At 44.0% G+C, this 19,179-nt stretch overlaps 2 protein-coding genes across 2 annotated transcripts in view; one reads left to right on the top strand and one right to left on the bottom strand.

The window, feature by feature from the left end:
* LOC138953695 (cyclic GMP-AMP synthase-like receptor 1) overlaps positions 1-19,179 on the top strand; it is a 63,927-nt gene that overhangs the window by 10,915 nt on the left and 33,833 nt on the right. The gene's annotated exons all lie outside the window — the stretch shown is intronic.
* LOC138952460 (uncharacterized) lies at positions 10,598-13,761 on the bottom strand. The gene is made up of 2 exons (XM_070324133.1): positions 13,537-13,761; positions 10,598-11,861 (listed from the first exon to the last, which is right to left on the bottom strand). The coding sequence occupies exon 2, from the start codon at positions 11,858-11,860 to the stop codon at positions 10,877-10,879; it is 984 nt and encodes a 327-aa protein (XP_070180234.1). The 5' UTR covers position 11,861; positions 13,537-13,761; the 3' UTR covers positions 10,598-10,876.

Below are 19,179 nucleotides of genomic sequence, written 5' to 3'. Positions count from 1 at the left end.
GAAGCCAAAGCCAAATTTCTCAAAAAGAAGCTACAGGCAAGACGGAGAAGCTGGCAAGAGAAAACAAGCTTTCTGAACCTTGAGAAGGATGGCAGAAAGCTCTGGAGGCTCACCAAGCAGTTGAATGATGAGAACACCAGCAGAGGAAAGATCACATTAGAAGAGAACGAGAAGGTGCTAACTGGAAAGCATGCTGCCAACCAATTTGCTGAAAGCTATGCAGCTGAGAGCAACCTCCATGTTAGCCCCGAGAAACAGAGAGAAGCAAGAAGAGAGAAAAGAGAGAGACCTGCCAGACAGTCGACAGTGGACGCCATGAGTCAACCACTCACACTCCACGAGCTGCACTCAGCTCTGAAAAAGTCAAAGGCGAAGAAGTCCCCTGGCCCAGACGGCATCACCAACGAGATGCTAACCCACCTTGGTAGCGCAGCAGAGAACAAGCTACTCGAGGTCTTCAACAGCAGCTGGCAAGAAGGATCGCTACCACAACTCTGGCGAGAAGCGATCATGATCCCCATCTTAAAAAAAGGGAAGGATCCAAAGAAGGCCACCAGCTATCGCCCAATCAGCCTCACCAGCTGTGTTGTGAAGACCCTGGAGAGAATTGTGAACGAGCGCCTCAGGTGGTACCTGGAATCCAGGAACCTCCTCGCCCCTGAACAAGCTGGATTCCGACAGTTCCGCAGCACTGAAGATCAGGTCACTTACCTGGCGCAAGAAGTTGAAGATGCCTTTCAGGAACAGAAGCTGGTCTTCGTCACCTGGATAGATCTTCAGAAGGCCTTTGACAAGGTCTGGAAAGATGGACTCCTTGTAAAACTGCTGAGGAAAGGCGTGTCCAGCAACATGTACCAGTGGATTCGCTCTTACCTCTATAACCGCAGGGCAAGAGTTAACGTCGACCAGACCAAAAGCAAGAAGTTCCTCCTTCGTCATGGCGTCCCTCAGGGCGGAGTCCTCTCCCCCACACTCTTCCTTCTCTTCATCGACGATCTGGTGTCTGAGATTCCCAAGGGGATCAAAGCTGCTCTCTACGCAGACGACCTTGTGATCTGGTGCAAGGAGGAGCACGCAAGTACTGCCACCTACAGAATGCAGCAAGCGGCAGATAGGCTGAACGCATGGGCAGAAGATTGGTGCGTCTCCATCAACAAGGAGAAATCCTCCACCACCCTATTCACACTGTCGCCAAAGCAGAAAGCCGGAACCATTAGGCTTGGTGGAACTCCTCTGAGAGAGGATGAAGAAGCAACGTACCTTGGTGTCACCTTTGATAGACGGCAGACCTGGAAACCACACATTGCACAGGCAGAGACGAAGGCCCGGCGCAAGCTAGCCATACTCAGGAAGCTGGCAGGTACCACCTGGGGAGCGAACGAGAAGATACTGAAGACAGTATACCAGGGAACAATCAGACCCCACCTCGAGTACGGCTCCACAGCGTGGTCAACCTCAGCCAAGACAAACCTGCAGACCCTTGACCGTGTGCAAAACCAGGCCCTCCGACTCATCACTGGTGCAATGAAATCCACGCCCATCAAGGAAATGGAGAAGCTTACCACCATCCAACCCCTCTGTCAGAGAAGAGAAGCCAAGACTATGGTACAGGCCGAGAAGCTCAAGTGCCTACCCGACCACCCCATGAAGCACAGACTGAGCAACCTCACCAAGAACCGGCTCAAACGGAGCAGTTTTGTACACGAGAGCAAGAGACTTTCTCGACAGTACAGGGAAGTCCTCCCACAGAACACTCTACCTCTGACTCAAGAAGAAGAGGAAACCCCCAAGGCAACAGAGAAACCAGGCATCCAGATCTGCACCAGTGTTCCACATGTTACCTCAGGAGAAGATCAGAATGACACAGCTCGACAGGCACTCACCTTAGCCCTGATCGACGAACAGTACCCAAAAGAGGCGTGGATCCATGTATACACCGATGGATCAGCAACTAACGCCGTGCTCAATGGAGGTGCAGGCATTCTCATCCAGTTCCCTGGGGGACATACAGCTACATCCAGCGTTGCCACTGGCAAACACTGCACAAACTATAAAGCAGAAGCAGAAGCTCTCATGCAGGCTGCCTCCTTGGTTCAGGACTCCGCAGACCCTTGCTACCAAGTTGTCTTCCTCTCGGACGCCCTTTCAGTCCTTCAGGCCCTAGAGAACGACAAACTCCCACAGCTGGCCAAAGCATTACAGATGGTCAGACAAACCAGAAGAGTTGTCCTCCAGTGGATACCAGCACACTGTGGGATACCAGGAAATGAAAGGGCAGATGAGCTGGCGAAAGAAGGAGCCGTGGAAGACCAACCTGAAAACAGTGTCAGCTTTAGTGAGCAGAAGACAATCATCAAGGCATTGATGAGGCCAAGGACAAACAGAGATGACTACCACACAATGTCCAGAGAGCAGCAAGTCAACCTCATCAGGCTGCGTACTGGCCACAACAGGCTCAATGCTCACATGAACCGAAAGTTCAAGCTGGCGCCATCACCAACCTGTGCCTGCGGTCAAGAAGACCAAACAGCGGAACACATCTTACAGCGATGTCCCTTACTAGATGAGGAACGAAAAGAAGTGTGGCCGTCACCAACTCCCTTGCAGACCAAACTATACGGCAGTCGACAGGAGTTGGAGAAAACAACAACATTTATCACCAGTGCTGGACTGATTGTGTAACCTCTGCGAACGCCAAGAAGAAGAAGAAGAAGAAGAAGACAAGATTGTACAACATCAGTTCAAGTTGCATGACACTGACAGGAAGATTAGACAAAAAAAAAAAAAGTCTGTTCCTGATCACCCGACGAACCCTAGCTTGGACTCAGAGGTTTGGGGTCGGGGGTGGGATGGCAAGCATAACATTGATAGATGACTATAGTTTTGCAGTGGTTTGCTGTCTTGTACTATGAGTGTTAACAGCAATTGTTTATAATTTGTTACTCAACTTACAGTAAGGACAATTAGCTTTTCTCAGCAACTGCTAACAATTGTGACTTGCAACAGCGCTTCCTTAAACATTGGGACACTTCTTTTGTTGTTGTTGAACATTTAATGGCTATAGTGTAGAAACTAGAAATGCTGAGATACATTGATGTAGTCATGAACAACAGCAACAACAAAAACAAGAACATGTTTTGAATTCTGATAGCTAGTGAAACTGACAGCTTGATTAGAATTATGTAGTTTTTGCAATTGCTGACTGAGTTGCATCCTTTGGTTTTACCTTGCATTGATTATCACCTTTGCTGACAATTGACTCATTGAGTGCAGTATTGAGTAACGTATAGTTATTTTATTTCAAGTTAACTTCTGCATGATGTTAATCCTACTCAAACTTAGTCAAAGTAAGGTATCATTATTTATGAAAAATGTGAAGTTGAAGATACAAATTAATGAGAAAGTTTGTGTATTTTTCTGTACACTCTTGCTATTTACTGTTTCAGTGCTGAACCATTTGCTTGAATTCTTGATCAGAAGATGACAGAGTGACACCTGGTGGTACCCAATAAAACTGCCTTTGCTGCTATAACTACAAGCAATTTCTACAATTCAGAACAGTAAGTGCATGAGGTTCCATTTTAAGCTGTCAAGAGTAAATCTCAGGAATAGATTAGAAGATTTAGTTATGTCACACGTCTTGCTTTCTTGACTTTTCTCACACTCTCTTGTCAGACTCAGAGAGTGCATGATTGTACATTTTTTTTACAGTAATTTTTAATGTTCCTAATTGGAAAACAAATGTGTCATAATGTTAGTGTTTAGGATAACTATATGGCAGAGAGAATCATGGAAATGATTGGGTGATGGGGGTGTGTCGCTGGTGTGCAAGAGGGTGGGTGGGTGTGGAGAGAGTAGTGATGGGGCGGGGATATAGCTCAGTTGGTAGCGCGCTGGATTTGTATTCAGTTGGCCGCTGTCAGCGCGAGTTCGATCCCAGGTTCGGCGGAAATTTATTTCACAGAGTCAACTTTGTGTGCAGACTCTCTTCGGTGTCCGAACCACCCCCCGTGTATACTACATTGGGTGTGCACGTTAAAGATCCCACGATTGACAAAAGGGTCTTTCCTGGCAAAATTGCTTAGGCACAGTTAATAATTGTCTACCATACCCGTGTGACTTGGAATAAGGCCGTGAAAGGTAAATATGCGCCGAAATGGCTGCAATCTACTGGCCGTATAAAATTTCATCTCACACGGCATCACTGCAGAGCGCCTAGAACTGTACCCACGGAATATGCGCGATATAAGCCTCATTGATTGAAATTGATTGATTGAAATGGTAGTCAACTACTAACTAAAAGATTACTGATTGCATACATTAAGTGTTTATTGATTTGGAGGGTGGGGGAGGAAGGCAAGCAGTATTATTACATGTGTATGGGTATACTAGTTGTGCGTGTTCCAAATGGGGGTGGAGGTTGGCATGGCAAGCAATAGCTCAGTCGGTATAGTGGCCTTGAAACCAGTTGTGGGGATTTATTTCTCAGAATTAACGTTGTGCACACTCTGCTTGGTTTCTGAATAGCTTATTAAGCCTGTGACTGTGTGCATACATAAAGATCTCAAGTTCATAGTTTCAGGGCTTGGAATTAATGGAAACATCAACACACATGCAGGAAAAATTCAAAAAAAGGAGGGGGCGGGGGGAGTTTGGTCCCACGGTAGTGTTTGAATGAAAGCAATCTTACTTTTTAAGAGGGTAATCTTGCAGGACTATGATTCTTACATTGGTAGTTGACTAGTGTAGTTGTGGTTTTGTACTAGTGAGGAATGTCATCTATGTCATGTGATTTCTTGCTTCTTCTTTTTGTGTGTGCAGCTAAAGATGTTGGACCTTGCCTACAGCCTAGTTTTGCATCTCCAACACCGTGGCTTTTCTCTGAGACACCACAGAAAACACAGCCTTTTCTGCTGCTGAAAGGTAAACATTAGGTTAAATTTGTGTTTGTTTTGATTTGTATGTTTTCCTTTTGTAGTCTGTGGCAGGAGATTTGTGCAGGTGTACAAATGGTAGAGGTGTCAGAGGAAATGTCCACTTGTTACTTGTCTCTATATCAGTATATATGTATCACAAATATGCATCAAATGTACTGATAGAGACCACATGGACAATTTCAAGCACTTTTCTGCCAGGGGTAGGGTCAGCTATGTAAGAATCATGTCTTACTCTGTTCATGCAAAAATAAGGTTCTGCATTTGAATGAGTTTGAATCAGGCACCTGTGTTTTTGCTCTTGTTTGTGCCCTCTTGTGAACTGTTAACTTATGAACAACCACCCCAGCAAGCAACTCTTAACTGTTCTGAGCACAACAGAAGGGCGCATGGTCTGGGCATATGGATGGTAAACACATCTCATGCACAAGTACAGGCCTGAAAGTGGCGAGTATTTTCAATTACTCGCCATGGCGAGTAAAAATCATGTAAATGGTGAGTAGAAATGTTAATCTACTCGCCACATGCGAGTAAAGTTGATAAAACAAATGGTTGTTTTGACAAGTAAAGTTTCAGTAAATTATGAGAAGTACATGTACTAGCAGTGCTTCATTTTGTGGACTTTCAGTGCTGAAGTATGATTGTGTGGATTGATCATTTTGTATTCTGTTATTCAGATTGCCACTTGAGACAGTGACAAAAGGTCAGGTGTCATGTCTACTGTCCCGAATGACACACGATTGCTGACATTTCACCATTGCCAAAAGAATAAACAAATAAGAAATAGGTAGAAAATGAATGTGAACACTGACTTTGATTGTTGATCAGTATTTTCTATACCACTAACAAATAATCTACTTACACATAGCTGTTTGGCAAATGTATGTTGCATGGGACACACTGACATGAAAGTGGAAGATGTTTTTCCCTCTAGAGAAACTACATATCAAGTTACACTTTTTGTGCTCTTCCATTCCAGTTGGCAATCAATTGTTAACACATGTTATTAGAAAAAATAGAACGAAAACAGATTAGATAGAATGAAAAATGTACTGGTGATGTCATTTGGGACATACTGACATGAAAACGTCACCTTTTGTCATTGTCTCACTTGCTTTCTTTTACATATATTTACAAGTTGGTGGCTGATTTGTGTGTGTTGCAGAACACAGGTCCATGAATAAAAGAACCCAGCTGGTATTCTTCATTCATGGAAAATGAAAGGAAATTTATCAGCCAGGATTCGCCACTCACTCTGCTAAGGGGGAACCCCGGTCAGCCCTACAGTGGATGAACAGCTTGGTCCTTGGAGGGAAAGGTAACTACTGCAGCACTTTAGAAGGGGTCTATGTCGACCAACAGTGGCTGTATTCCCTGTATGTTAATTTCCTGTACATATACACTAGGGAATATACTTCCGTTAGACGCCATGGAGTTACTTCAAGCTTACGAGAGTGAAAGTGAAAGTGATTCAATGGACGAGAGTACCAGCGAGGAAAACATAATACCAGGCTGTTGGGGGGGGGGGGGGGGGGTGCAGATGTTTCTTTAACTAAATCCGTTTTGATAAACGGTCGAAGCATGTTTTGCTTGACTGGATGCCGCACGCGAATTCAGGATTTTAAATAGATTCTCCTATCTAACCGCAGTCACGCGCTTGGCGCAAGATTGTACGATATTATACTTCTCTACAGAAAATCCAACTGTATTCCCGGTACACAGGGAAAACACCTATGGCTATGGGGAATACACCTTCTTTTGGTCGACATAGACCCCTTCAACCTTACAATATGTGAATGTGTAGAATATTATGCTTTTGCTTAAAGCTTGTTACATTATGACTAAGACAGAAATGTTAATCATTCCCTTGGTGCAAATCATAAAAAGAACAATAGTGATCTGATATACTGTAGATCAATCGAGGAAAAGGTGTGTATGACCTAGAAGAAACTGGTTTTGAAAGTGCTGAGGATGGATGGAACATTGATGCAATATCATTTACTACATTGAACCTGGGTTTCAAACTGAAGTGCTTTTTTATGCTTCTTGTTGTTATATATACGGTCTCGATTGATTCCTGTGTTCAAGAGACTGTAAACAACCATAAACAATCTTGTGTTGTTGTTATGTGGTGGTGGTTTTGCTGTTGTCTAGCATCTACTCGTAATTGGCTTTATCAAATGCACCAGAAACGAGCATGAGTTTGTCGGATTAGTGAACTGTTTGAAAAACTTTAATGTATTTGTGGTTGACAGGTTGTTATTATTTCTAAAGTGTGTTCTTCTTTTTCTCAGGTGGGCTGTCTTCTGAAACATATGAATCGGGAGCGTCACATCTTTCTTCCTGAGACATCCCCTCTTGAAAATGGTGTGGCGTTTAGCTGAATGGAAACGTGGCAGTGTCCTGTTTTTCATAGCTTCGATGCGCGAAGTTGGGGATTTCAGCAGAGAATTTATTGATTGATTAATTAATTAGTTATTTAAGCTCACCTCACTCCTTAGTGTTATTTTGGGGGGGGGGGGGGGGGGGTTGGTGTTGGCCTGGATCTTGTTAGTGAACTTTCTTTCTGGCAACTCGCATCAGAAATTCCAGGTTTGCTTTCAAGGCAATAGACTGTTTTTGATAATAATTCTGTTAGGATTATCAGCAGTCCGGAGGTGTAAAAATCCCTGTACTGCAGTCAGGTTTTTCAAAACATCTCGAGCATGCTCTACGCCTCTGACGGGCTGTATCCCACAATCGGGACAAACGACCAACTTGGATGTGTATGCCATGCGCACAATATGATACCCCTTGCCTTTAAAAATCAGCGATCACGAGTTCATCAGAGTTCAGAATTTGTTGTGTAAAAGATAGCCGCTGTCAGCTAGCCATTCGTGGCTCAGGTGATTATATTTAATACAAATTTAAAAAAAGGTTTCTTATGTAGCGCACGCCGCACAGCATACACATCACAGGCAGTCGCTTGTCCTGATCGCAGGATAGCGTGAAACATGCTCCGGGAGACTGCCAATAATCCTTACATAGTTATTTAAAGAAATTGTGTATTGGTACAGCATGTTATGCATGTACTAAGATAGCTATTTGTAAATATTTGGTAGATATATATGGTGGTGTCCCGAATTGCTCCCTCCCAATTTGCCCCATCCCATATGGTCCCCAATTATTCTTGCATTTATGCTGTGCATAAAATCATTTTTGCATGTTCAGATGTGCGAGGATAGACAAGAATTTAAGATAAAAAGTTTTCCGAAACCGGACAATCAGCCAGCGCCAGCCAGCGCCACAGTCACCACCACAACCACATGAAACGTTCATTGCCAGTTTACGCTGAAAATGTTTATTGGTCGACACCACAGGTCGTTCATTTTCAGCGCAGATAATGCATACAAAATCAGTGGAATATTTTCATAAATTCCACAAAAACTATGATTGACATAATCATATACATTGGGTTGTACATTTGCATAAATTCACCAAGAACAAAAATTGTCTTACACATCATAGATGGCATTGTCCACTATGTATTAGCTTACTGTTTTTTGTTCTTGTTTCCAGCTTCACCAACAAGCTGTCAAATTTTACTAGACTGGTCACCGGGTTACTTCCCTTTATCTACCGCTTTCTGCATCCGCTCATTAGACCATCATCAAAAAACTTATATTGGCAACTCTAAAAAACAATAAACATTGTGTTTTAGCCCAATTAAAGCACATCGATTAAATACATAATGTCTGTCATTCACCACCAATCCGGCGGTACGCGCCCACACAACTACGTTATGGTGGAGTAAGGGGATGGCGGTGGGGTTGAAAATTTTCGCACAGTTGTTTGGGACGTCTGGCACTGGCTACCGCAGATGCAGAAATGGCAGAGAGACTGATCTTGGGCCGGCTGGCCAATGGGAAGACGGCATTCCGCTCATTAGTTATGCATATGACCTGTGCTCTGGCACCGTCTATACACCACAATCTCGCTTCTCTTCACACCCAAAAATATCGTTTATGCTGTGCATAAAATCATTTTTGCATGTTCAGATGTGCGAGGATAGACAAGAATTTAAGATAAAAAGTTTTCCGAAACCGGACAATCAGCCAGCGCCAGCCAGCGCCACAGTCACCACCACAACCACATGAAACGTTCATTGCCAGTTTACGCTGAAAATGTTTATTGGTCGACACCACAGGTCGTTCATTTTCAGCGCAGATAATGCATACAAAATCAGTGGAATATTTTCATAAATTCCACAAAAACTATGATTGACATAATCATATACATTGGGTTGTACATTTGCATAAATTCACCAAGAACAAAAATTGTCTTACACATCATAGATGGCATTGTCCACTATGTATTAGCTTACTGTTTTTTGTTCTTGTTTCCAGCTTCACCAACAAGCTGTCAAATTTTACTAGACTGGTCACCGGGTTACTTCCCTTTATCTACCGCTTTCTGCATCCGCTCATTAGACCATCATCAAAAAACTTATATTGGCAACTCTAAAAAACAATAAACATTGTGTTTTAGCCCAATTAAAGCACATCGATTAAATACATAATGTCTGTCATTCACCACCAATCCGGCGGTACGCGCCACCACCTGATGACTCACATCAGGTACCGCCACCAAGCAAAATCGACCTTTCTCGGAAAGTTGCACTGCACACTTTCTTATAATCCCAGGCTGCACTGCACACCTGTGATCCCATGTTAATGTTCTGCTGCACTGCACGCAGACATGTGCCTGACCTCCCCCTTTCTGTTGCACTGCACACAGAGAGAAGCCCTACGTTTTACCTGATCTACCAGTTGTGCACCCTGATGTAAGACAAGAAAGCGTTAGAAGACCATCTGCCCGCCTGACGGATTTGAGCGTCCGATGCCCCGTTCCGAGCCATGTGGGAGGCACCCCCAATCCTAAAGCTATGCGATTTGAAGTTCTGTTTGGGCAGGCCACAAAATTGGAAAACCAACTGTAGTTGCTCGTTGAATTCCCTGGCCGTTATGGGTGCCCCCGACATAGCTCGGAACAACGGCCCCGTTGCGTTCCCACGAATGCTCATGTAGGCCCGCATGGCCTCTACCGCGCATGGGACGCCTGCCTTGGCTTTCTCTACGGTATGGGTAACTGGTTTTGCGCTAGATTTGAAATTGCGGAACGTTATGGTCAATGCCTGTCCGTCCAGTCGGACATCTCCCCTATGCAATACGTTTTCTGGTTCCCGTGATACCGCCATTTCCCCCACCCGCAATAATGAGTGAAAGGCCAAGGTGCACATAGCCCGGAAACGTATCTTCTCGTAGTTCTCCCCAATGGCCACCTCGCTCTTCTCCATAATTGAGTTAAGGATAGGGACAGTAATGGGCAACCTTGTATCCTTCCCTTTGTCACCCACCCTTTTGCACCCCTGCAGTAGTCTTTTGACAGTATAATCAATAGTGGGATCCCCTAACCCATTCAATTTATGGACGCAACTGATTGCTGAAACTGCGGACATCACCGTTGAAGCCGCCTTCCCTTCCTCATGCAACGAACCAATGTACAGACACACCGCTGCAGTGCTCATTGGCAAGGAAGTAGAAAACCCTCTCTGTTTCAAAAAACTAGTCACGCTCACCCAGGTCCTTCTATATGCTTGTTGTGTCCCTTTGGCGTACGAGCCGATTGGAGAACATTGGAACTGAGTAAAAGGAATATGCCTAAAGGGACCTACTAACCTCCCCTCTTCTATTTCCTTCTTTATGTGCGCTTCTACTACTTCTGGCATTTCTTCTGCTGACTTCAGGTTCTTCTGAACTACACTATTTGGGGCTCCTGTGAACCCTACCCGGAAACCCTCTCTGAATCCCTGTATTAAAGCCCGCTTCTTCTGTGGATCGTACCCTTCCAGCCACTTTTCCAGCTTGTCCGCCTTCACTGGCGTGGCCCCCGTGCCCCAGTCTTCATTTCTTTCCTTCTCCTGCTTCTTTTCCCCCCCGTCCCGCTCGAAAGGGGTGCCCTTTGGCGCTGCATTTTCGGATTGCGTGTTGCCCCCCACACTGCGAGCAAAAGTGCTTGAAGCCACAATTGGGGCGGCTGCAAGATCCCTGTTCATTGAACTGGAAGCAGAAGCCCCCCACTTTGGCTGGGTTTCCACTTCCAGTCTTCCCCCCTGCGCCACCCTGCGGCTTCTTCTTTCCCCCGTCATGGGTCTGGGTGGCAGGCTCTAAGCGGGTGGTGGCGAACAGGTCCGCGTCGCTGTCCCCCCATGCCCTTTCTCCTGCAGCAATTGCGAGCCGGTAGCGGTAGTCATAGTCCCGCCAATTGCCCTGCAGCTCATGCAGGGTACACACCCGAGCAAAGTGGGCACCCAGGCCCCTGTGTACCTCTTTCGCTCTGTCCTGTAGTATAGTGATATAAATGTTCCAGGCCTTCACCCACTCTGTGAAGGTTAACAGTTTCTTTTCTTTCTTCTTCTTCTTCTTCTTTTTGTCTTCATCGTCCTCATCCGAGTCCTCCTCCAGCATTTCCTTCGGGTCCGCGGGCAGGAGTATTGCGAACCTAACCGCCACACCGCTCCAGATCTTTTCCTTTATTGTCTTTGGCACGTGTAGGTCAATGGGCAACATTTTCTGGTTGCCGGTTGCCCACGCCTGTGTACCGCTAGTGTTAGATTGCTCACCGGAGTGTCCAGAGTGCCCAGCCATGCCTGAGTTGGATTTTCCACCCGTAGAGGTGGTCGATCCTGCGGGCGATGCCTCAGGCGCCGGCGTCTTGGCGGCCCGAATCTCCGCAATCTCCTTCCTCAGGGCCTTCTGCTCAGCAAGGAGCTGGGTTAGCGACTCCTTCACGCCCATTTCGTCCTCTCCTTCAGCCTCCTCGTCTCGAAACCTCTTCGGGGGCTGCTTTGAGGGACGCCCCGGTCGCTTGGTTGGACGCTTCGACATCCTGAAACATTTCAAAGGCCACTAAGCATCAGGGGCCTATTTTTTTTTTTTTTTTTTTTTTTTTTTTTTTTTTTTTTTTTTTTTTTTTTTTTTTTTTTTTTTTTATATATATGCAGCACGGGCTGTCCAATAAAACATTCCCCATGAAGTCACAACCGGTTCTACCAAACCAGAACCAACAATGACGTCACTCCAGAAGCTGGAAAGGATATTCCCTCCTATTCCACTCCCGGCATCAAAGCTCTGCGTCTGGCGTCTTCGGTAGAACCCAACCACTTCAGTCTGGGAATAAACCTTGGTACCCCGTTCGCGCTGCATCTACACTCCTATTGTGGTTCTGCCCTCAGCACGAGAGTACACCTAAGAAAACACTGTCAATCTGATCATGCAGCACGGGCTGTACCAATACACATTCCCCATGAAGTCACAACCGGTTCTACCAAACCAGAACCAACAATGACGTCACTCCAAAAGCTGGAAAGGATACCCCATCCTATTCCACTCCCGGCATCAAAGCTCTGCGTCTGGCGTCTTCGGTAGAACCCAACCACTTCAGTCTGGGAATAAACCTTGGTACCCCGTCCGTGCTGCATCTACCCCTATTGTGGTTCTGCCATCAGCACGAGAGGATACCGGCTATCACTATTAGCCCCCACTTCCCTCTCACCCGCTGAACAACCACAACACCTTCTTACCTCATTGGTCTATATGCCGACTGTCCAACAGAACTTTTCTCAGTGCTCTGTACAGTAGCATGTGCCCCGACCCTGACAGATGAATCCCATCTGCTAAAAAATGTTTCTGATACTGAGCAAACTTCTCTGCTGGAGGGAAAGCCACGTAGTGGGGGAACAAACCCACTATCCTGTGTGCCGTTTTCAGCTGTTGATGAAGAAGCCTATTCACCTCCCTGGCTATGTCATTGAAACCCCCCCAGCCACTGTATCTCTGTGTCATCCCTGACACCACCACTACTGAGTTTGCCAATGTTTGCACCCTCACACACAGATGCCACAGCTCACGAAACACTTTATTCGGTGTCGTTCCGGGAACAATATTATTGTCCCCCACCATTAGCACTATCACTCCCCATTTTTTCCGGGTGAAAATGGCCCTGTTCTGTTCTAGCATTGATTCAACGTCGCTTATTTTTCGGCCCCCTCTCCCATCGAATATCTGCTCAAAACCATCAAAACCTAAATCTGGCCGCACCCCCTCATCTGTGTTCACAAATCGCTGAAACCTCCACGTGAAAGAGTGCCCGACCACCGCACAACTTGTAAACATTTTCGCTCCCGCCGTCTTTCTTCACAAAGAAACTAGTCACGTGACCGAGCGATTCGCGTTGCCACTGCTCGGACCAATTTTAATGCCAGGAGAAGATGATACTGTCTTCTTTTCTCCCTGAACACTTTTACTGACGGCTGTCAGCTAATTGTACCATCACCGTCTACCTAGCTATCACCCTCGTTCCTTCGAGTGTCACTCCCGGCAAACGTGAAACCACATGTTTCTGCCTACGGTGCCACGCTGTCTCCCAGTTTCCCAAACTCCAAACTTTCCTTGCAGACAACTAATTGGCCCCACTCGAGCCTATTACCGCTGTTTCGATCTCAATCGCCCCTCTCGACAATCAAGCAACAAAACAAAACAAAAAAAGGTAAAAGTACGTGTACCTTCTCTTTCCAAAATCCTTGAAACGTTGAAAATTTTCGCACAGTTGTTTGGGACGTCTGGCACTGGCTACCGCAGATGCAGAAATGGCAGAGAGACTGATCTTGGGCCGGCTGGCCAATGGGAAGACGGCATTCCGCTCATTAGTTATGCATATGACCTGTGCTCTGGCACCGTCTATACACCACAATCTCGCTTCTCTTCACACCCAAAAATATCGTTTTGCTGTGAGTAACATAACGTGTGCAAAGGCATTTGTCTGAAGCGCATTTCCAAAAAGACCCCCCGCGGGTTAGGGGGAAGAATTTACCCGATGCTCCCCAGCATGTCGTAAGAGGCGACTAACGGATTCTGTTTCTCCTTTTACCCTTGTTAAGTGTTTCTTATATAGTCAATGTTTGTAAAGATTTTAGTCAAGCAGTATGTAAGAAATGTTAAGTCCTTTGTACTGGAAACTTGCATTCTCCCAGTAAGGTAGTATATTGTACTACGTTGCAAGCCCCTGGAGCAATTTTTTTATTAGTGCTTTTGTGAACAAGAAACAATTAACAAGTGGCTCTATCCCATCTCCCCCCCTTTCCCTGTCGCGATATAACCTTCGTTAAACACCAATTAAAGAACGAATTTCCAAAAAGCATAGTTACCATTTGTTTTTTTAAATCTGAATCCGTGACTGTTGTTCTTGAATACTCTTTCGTTTAGGTTTCCAAAAATGCTGATTTAAAGGGGAAGGATAGTTGAAACTGTAACCGTTTACATTTTGCTCCCAGATTTGCAGTTGTTGTTTTTACTAGGAGTTTGGACGGGCTCGGTGTTCTTGTGGATAAGACATCGGCCTCCTATTCAGAAGGTCATGAGTCAAAATCGCGGCCGCCTGGTAGGTTAAAGGTGGAGAATTTTCTGATCTCCAAGGTCATTGCTTATGTGCAGACCTGCTAGTGCCTTATCCTCCTTCGTGTGTACACGCAAGCACAAGACAAAGTGCGCACGGAAAAGATCCTGTAACCCATGTCAGAGTTTGGTGGGTTATAGAAACACAAAAATACCCTGCATGCTTCCCCCGAAAGCGGCGTATGGCTGCCTGAATGGTGGGGTAAAAACGGTCATACACGTAAAAATCCACTCGTGCAAATTTGTGAGTGAACGTGGGAGTTTCAGCCCATGAGCGAAGAAGAAGAAGAACTATGAGTTTTACTCTTTTAAAAAAATGATTTTCAAATTCGAAGATTGCCACAACAGTAGTCTATCTCATCCGACTTGAACCCTTCAGACTCCCTGTACATGTACTTGCAGTTTAAACTCATATTTTGTCTGAGTAGTAGGTTTTGCCTTTCACGCCTGGTGGCGTGTAGGGCAGCGATTTTGTCTGAGAATAGTTTTCAAATGCAAAGTCCTTCAGAAAAACTGCGAGATAAAAATCTGGAGTGCTAATATCGTGTTGGTGTACCTTCCACTCAGTGGCCGAGTGGTAACGCACTTGCGCTCGATCGGAAGCGAGAGGTTGCGAGTTCGACCCTGGGTCAGGGCGTTAGCAATTTTCTGCCCCCTTTCCTAACCTAGGTGGTGGGTTCAAGTCTTTCGGATGAGACGAAAAACCGAGGTCCCTTCGTGTACACTACATTGGGGTGTGCACGTTAAAGATCCCACGATTGACAAAAGGGTCTTTTCTGGCAAAATTGTATAGGCATAGATAAATTTTCATCAAAATGTCCACCAAAATACCCGTGTGACTTGGAATAATAGGCCGTGAAAAGCAGGATATGCGCCGAAATGGCTGCGATCTGCTGGCCGATGTGAATGCGTGATGTATTGTGTAAAACAATATTCCATCTCACACGGCATAAATAAATCCCTGTGCCTTGAATATGTGCGCGATATAAATTGCATAAAATAAAATCCTTGAGCTTAGAACTGTACCCACAGAATACGCGCAATATAAGCCTCATATTGATTGGTATGTAAGAAATGTTAAAGTCCTTTGTACTGGAAACTTGCATTCTCCCAGTAAGGTAGTATATTGTACTACGTTGCAAGCCCCTGGAGCAATTTTTTTATTAGTGCTTTTGTGAACAAGAAACAATTAACAAGTGGCTCTATCCCATAAATATAGCCTTATAAATGTACTCCGTGACTGTATTTGTATATGGTGAAAAGGAGAAGATATAAAATTTGTGAAATAGGACTTCGTATTTGGTTTTGTCATAATGAATTTGTTGTTTCTGTGTGTGTGTGTGTGTGTGTGTGTGTGTGTGTGTGTGTGTGTGTGTGTGTGTGTGTGTGTGTGTGTGTGTGAGCATGCATGCGTGCTTATGTGTGAGTGCACAATTGTGTGTGTGTATTAATCCAGCAGAAACAGCTTCTCTTCCATACATTTGAATCATTTATATTGATACCACATGGAGACTATTCTGAACACACAAGCGTGGTTTTCTCTCTACAGTGCTTTTCCTAAAGTTAAATATTGAATTTTTGAATTTAAAAGTTTTTGGCACACCACTTTAAGATAATGCTCAAGGAAAAATAAATAGTCTTCTTTTTTCATTAACGCTTTTTCTCACAGTGATGTGTCAATATCTCAGACGCAAATCCAGAGTCATGCACCGTTTTATGCTTGGGAAGCGCACTATACTCACTTTGAAACGTGCATAGTGTCAAAAGAAATCACACACACACACACACACACACACACACACACACACACACACACACACACTGAAAGTATGAAGAAGCCCCTCCAACTTTTGGTTGAGTTTGACTGCATTACCTTGAGGAGACTGACGACACTTCACAATGGAAAAAAAATAACTTTTACATTTCAGTGATTTGTTTTAAGTACAAAAGTACAAGTGAAAGTAGAAATAAATTAACGTGACACTATCCCGTAATCACATATCAGGGTCAACTATAATCAGTCCATTGGTTTACAAAACTTTATTCAATTTGTTATCATGACAGAAACAATGCATTGTTTTTTTAAGATAACTCAAGCATAAATGCTTATTTTAAGTCATCCTGGTATGTACATAACAAAGTTTAGCATGATGGCGGACTAGATACATTTACTCATTTCAGACAACGAAAACAAACAGACAAACCTGATGCGCAAGCAATCAAAAAAGGGAGGGGGTGGTAGTACAGAACTTGGTGGGGTAAAAACAAGAAACAAAAAGAAATGGGGTACGAGAGAACAGAATTCAGCATAAGGGGAAAAAAAAGGACGACGAAGACTTGGAGCGCCAGAAATGTTGGAAGAGTGGGTCACGTCACAATAATATTAAATGCACAGAAGACACACACGCAAAGTTAATACATTTTGTGATCGGCGAAAATGGCACTAAATTACATAACGATTGGGCCATAATCGATAAGTCGAAACAAGGACACTAAACACGAGAGAAATTACGAAGAACAATTGGTCAGGCAGCATTTGTCTCATGACAGTGTCAAATGAACATTATGAATAAAATGTAGAGGCTCATGTACGGAACATGCCTGTTTGTCTTAATAAATTCTTGTACAGTTATGAATATGGTCTGATTGACATTCCGGGAATATTGCGGGATGCCTTTCAATAATATTTCAATAAACTTATAATCAGTTATCAATTGACAATAATCGTACATCTCTACACAAGGGTCAATGCAACAAATAGTGCTCAGCAGTCTCCCTTGGGTAACCGCACTCACATTTGGGGCAATCCTTGAGGTGCCGCTGACAAATCAAAATTCAAATCACTCATACCAATACCATACCTGTCAAGTCCTACGCATTCTGCGTAATTCTTACGGATTTTCGGTGTTTTTTTGGGTCCTACGTCGTATACCTCAAACCATACGCATTTTCAGCATTAAAAAAAAAAAAAAAAAAAATTTGTTTTTTTTGTTGCTGGCATGGACTGCCGTTCATTCATTTCTGAGGAGGAGCTTGCACCAGCCACACAACAGAAGTTCTGGCATGATGTGCGCCAGTTCTACATGGCCTGTGTGAGGAAAATGTTGAATAAATTTCCATTTGGCAGTGAAACCCTGCAACACCTTCAAGTGCTGGATCACAGTCTGGGAGCTGACACACTGACTGCCTTCTTACAGGTCAAAATTAACTCTGATGCATGCTGCCATGATTTTAAGGTGACTGGCAGCATGATTGACAAAGCAAAGATTTGCACAGATGAATACAACAAAGAACACAAGTGACAAGTGACAAAAAAAATGAACGAACAAGAGTGCAGTGTAAATGTATTACATGTAGTGGTAAATAAAGAGCAGTTTGTGTAGAAAGGAATTTATGTGTTTTACTTTTAGTTTGCGAAAAACAATCTGATTGGTTTAGTGTGTATGCGTGAGAAGTTGAATTTGTGCGTTTAACCACATCCTGATCCACGCATTAACTATGGTTTTTGATCCCCAACTATGGTTTCTTATGCCATTTACTATGGTCAGAGGCCAAAAGTACTTGACAGGTATGCAATACGCAGTCTGCAATTATGGACTTTTTCAAATCTATCTCCAAAATAATAATGACATGGTACTTTAAAATCAACGTTGATTGCAGTAAAGTAATTGACTGACAATTAAGGTTGTATGTGGGGTGCCTAAAATTTGAACTTTTCTTATTCCCGAATATTTTTTGTGGGCGCAGAAGCACGGGGCAAATGGTATTGTTTTTTTCTGGAGGGGGATCAGACAGTATAAAACCAATTAGAGGCCGAGTTGCCTGACAGAAAGGCCAATTCTAGCCCCAGTCCATGCCGGTTACATGTAATTAGCTATGCACACATTTGAGATCGATACCCAACCTTACTGAGCATCAGTTCTTTGCGTTATTTTAATTTTCTTGTTTTTCTTTAAAATAAAAAAGGGAATGGTTTTATTGATGTCATTTTATTATGTCATTATCTAGTCAGCATAAATGACTTTTATGGATACAGGAGAAAGTGTTAAAATGTGAAGATTTCAAGTGTGGTTTGTGGTCATCTGCTCAGTTGACCACTTAAAATGTTGTTTCATTTGATGATACGTTTTGTTTGGTGTTCCCGCTTGAATGTGACAGTAAGTTGTACAATGTTACTGTGTGTGTGTGTGTGTGTGTGTGTGTGTGTGTGTGTGTGTGTGTGTGTGTATGTGTGTGTGTGCGTGCGTGAGTGTGTTTGTGTGTGTTGGTGTGTGTGTGTGTTTGGTAATCGGCTTTTTACAGCGGGACCACCTTATTTTGTCATGTATTTTTATTCATTCTGGAGCTTTATTAAATAAACTGCCCATTTCAATCACAACTCTGGTCTGGTCTTATTGTCAGTGTTGCATAAATGATTGTATGTGAGCTTGTGAACATACAAAGAAAAAAGAAAGAAACATTCTGTGTCCGCGAAATATCTTGACTAAAAATCAGGCGGAAGACTACACCTGTTGCATTTCCTATTATGCTCAGGCAATTATAACTGAGGGCGGAAGCGACAATGATTCGTTTTCCCCCCAGATAACATTAATTTGTAGAGACGGAAAAGGAACACGCACATTCTGGAACTGATTTGTGTAAATAACTGAGAGGGTGTTTTGTCTGTTTTGTGAAACGGTCCTCACACATTTGCAAAGTTCCACAGTTAGGCAGCTGAATTAAAGCATTACATAATGCATAGTGTAAACTCTAGG

This window comes from Littorina saxatilis, linkage group LG17 (assembly GCF_037325665.1).
Source record: "Littorina saxatilis isolate snail1 linkage group LG17, US_GU_Lsax_2.0, whole genome shotgun sequence".
Taxonomy (NCBI): Eukaryota; Metazoa; Mollusca; class Gastropoda; order Littorinimorpha; family Littorinidae; genus Littorina; species Littorina saxatilis.
Note: the sequence above shows the minus strand (reverse complement) of the source record. Positions and strands in the feature narration are given on the sequence as shown.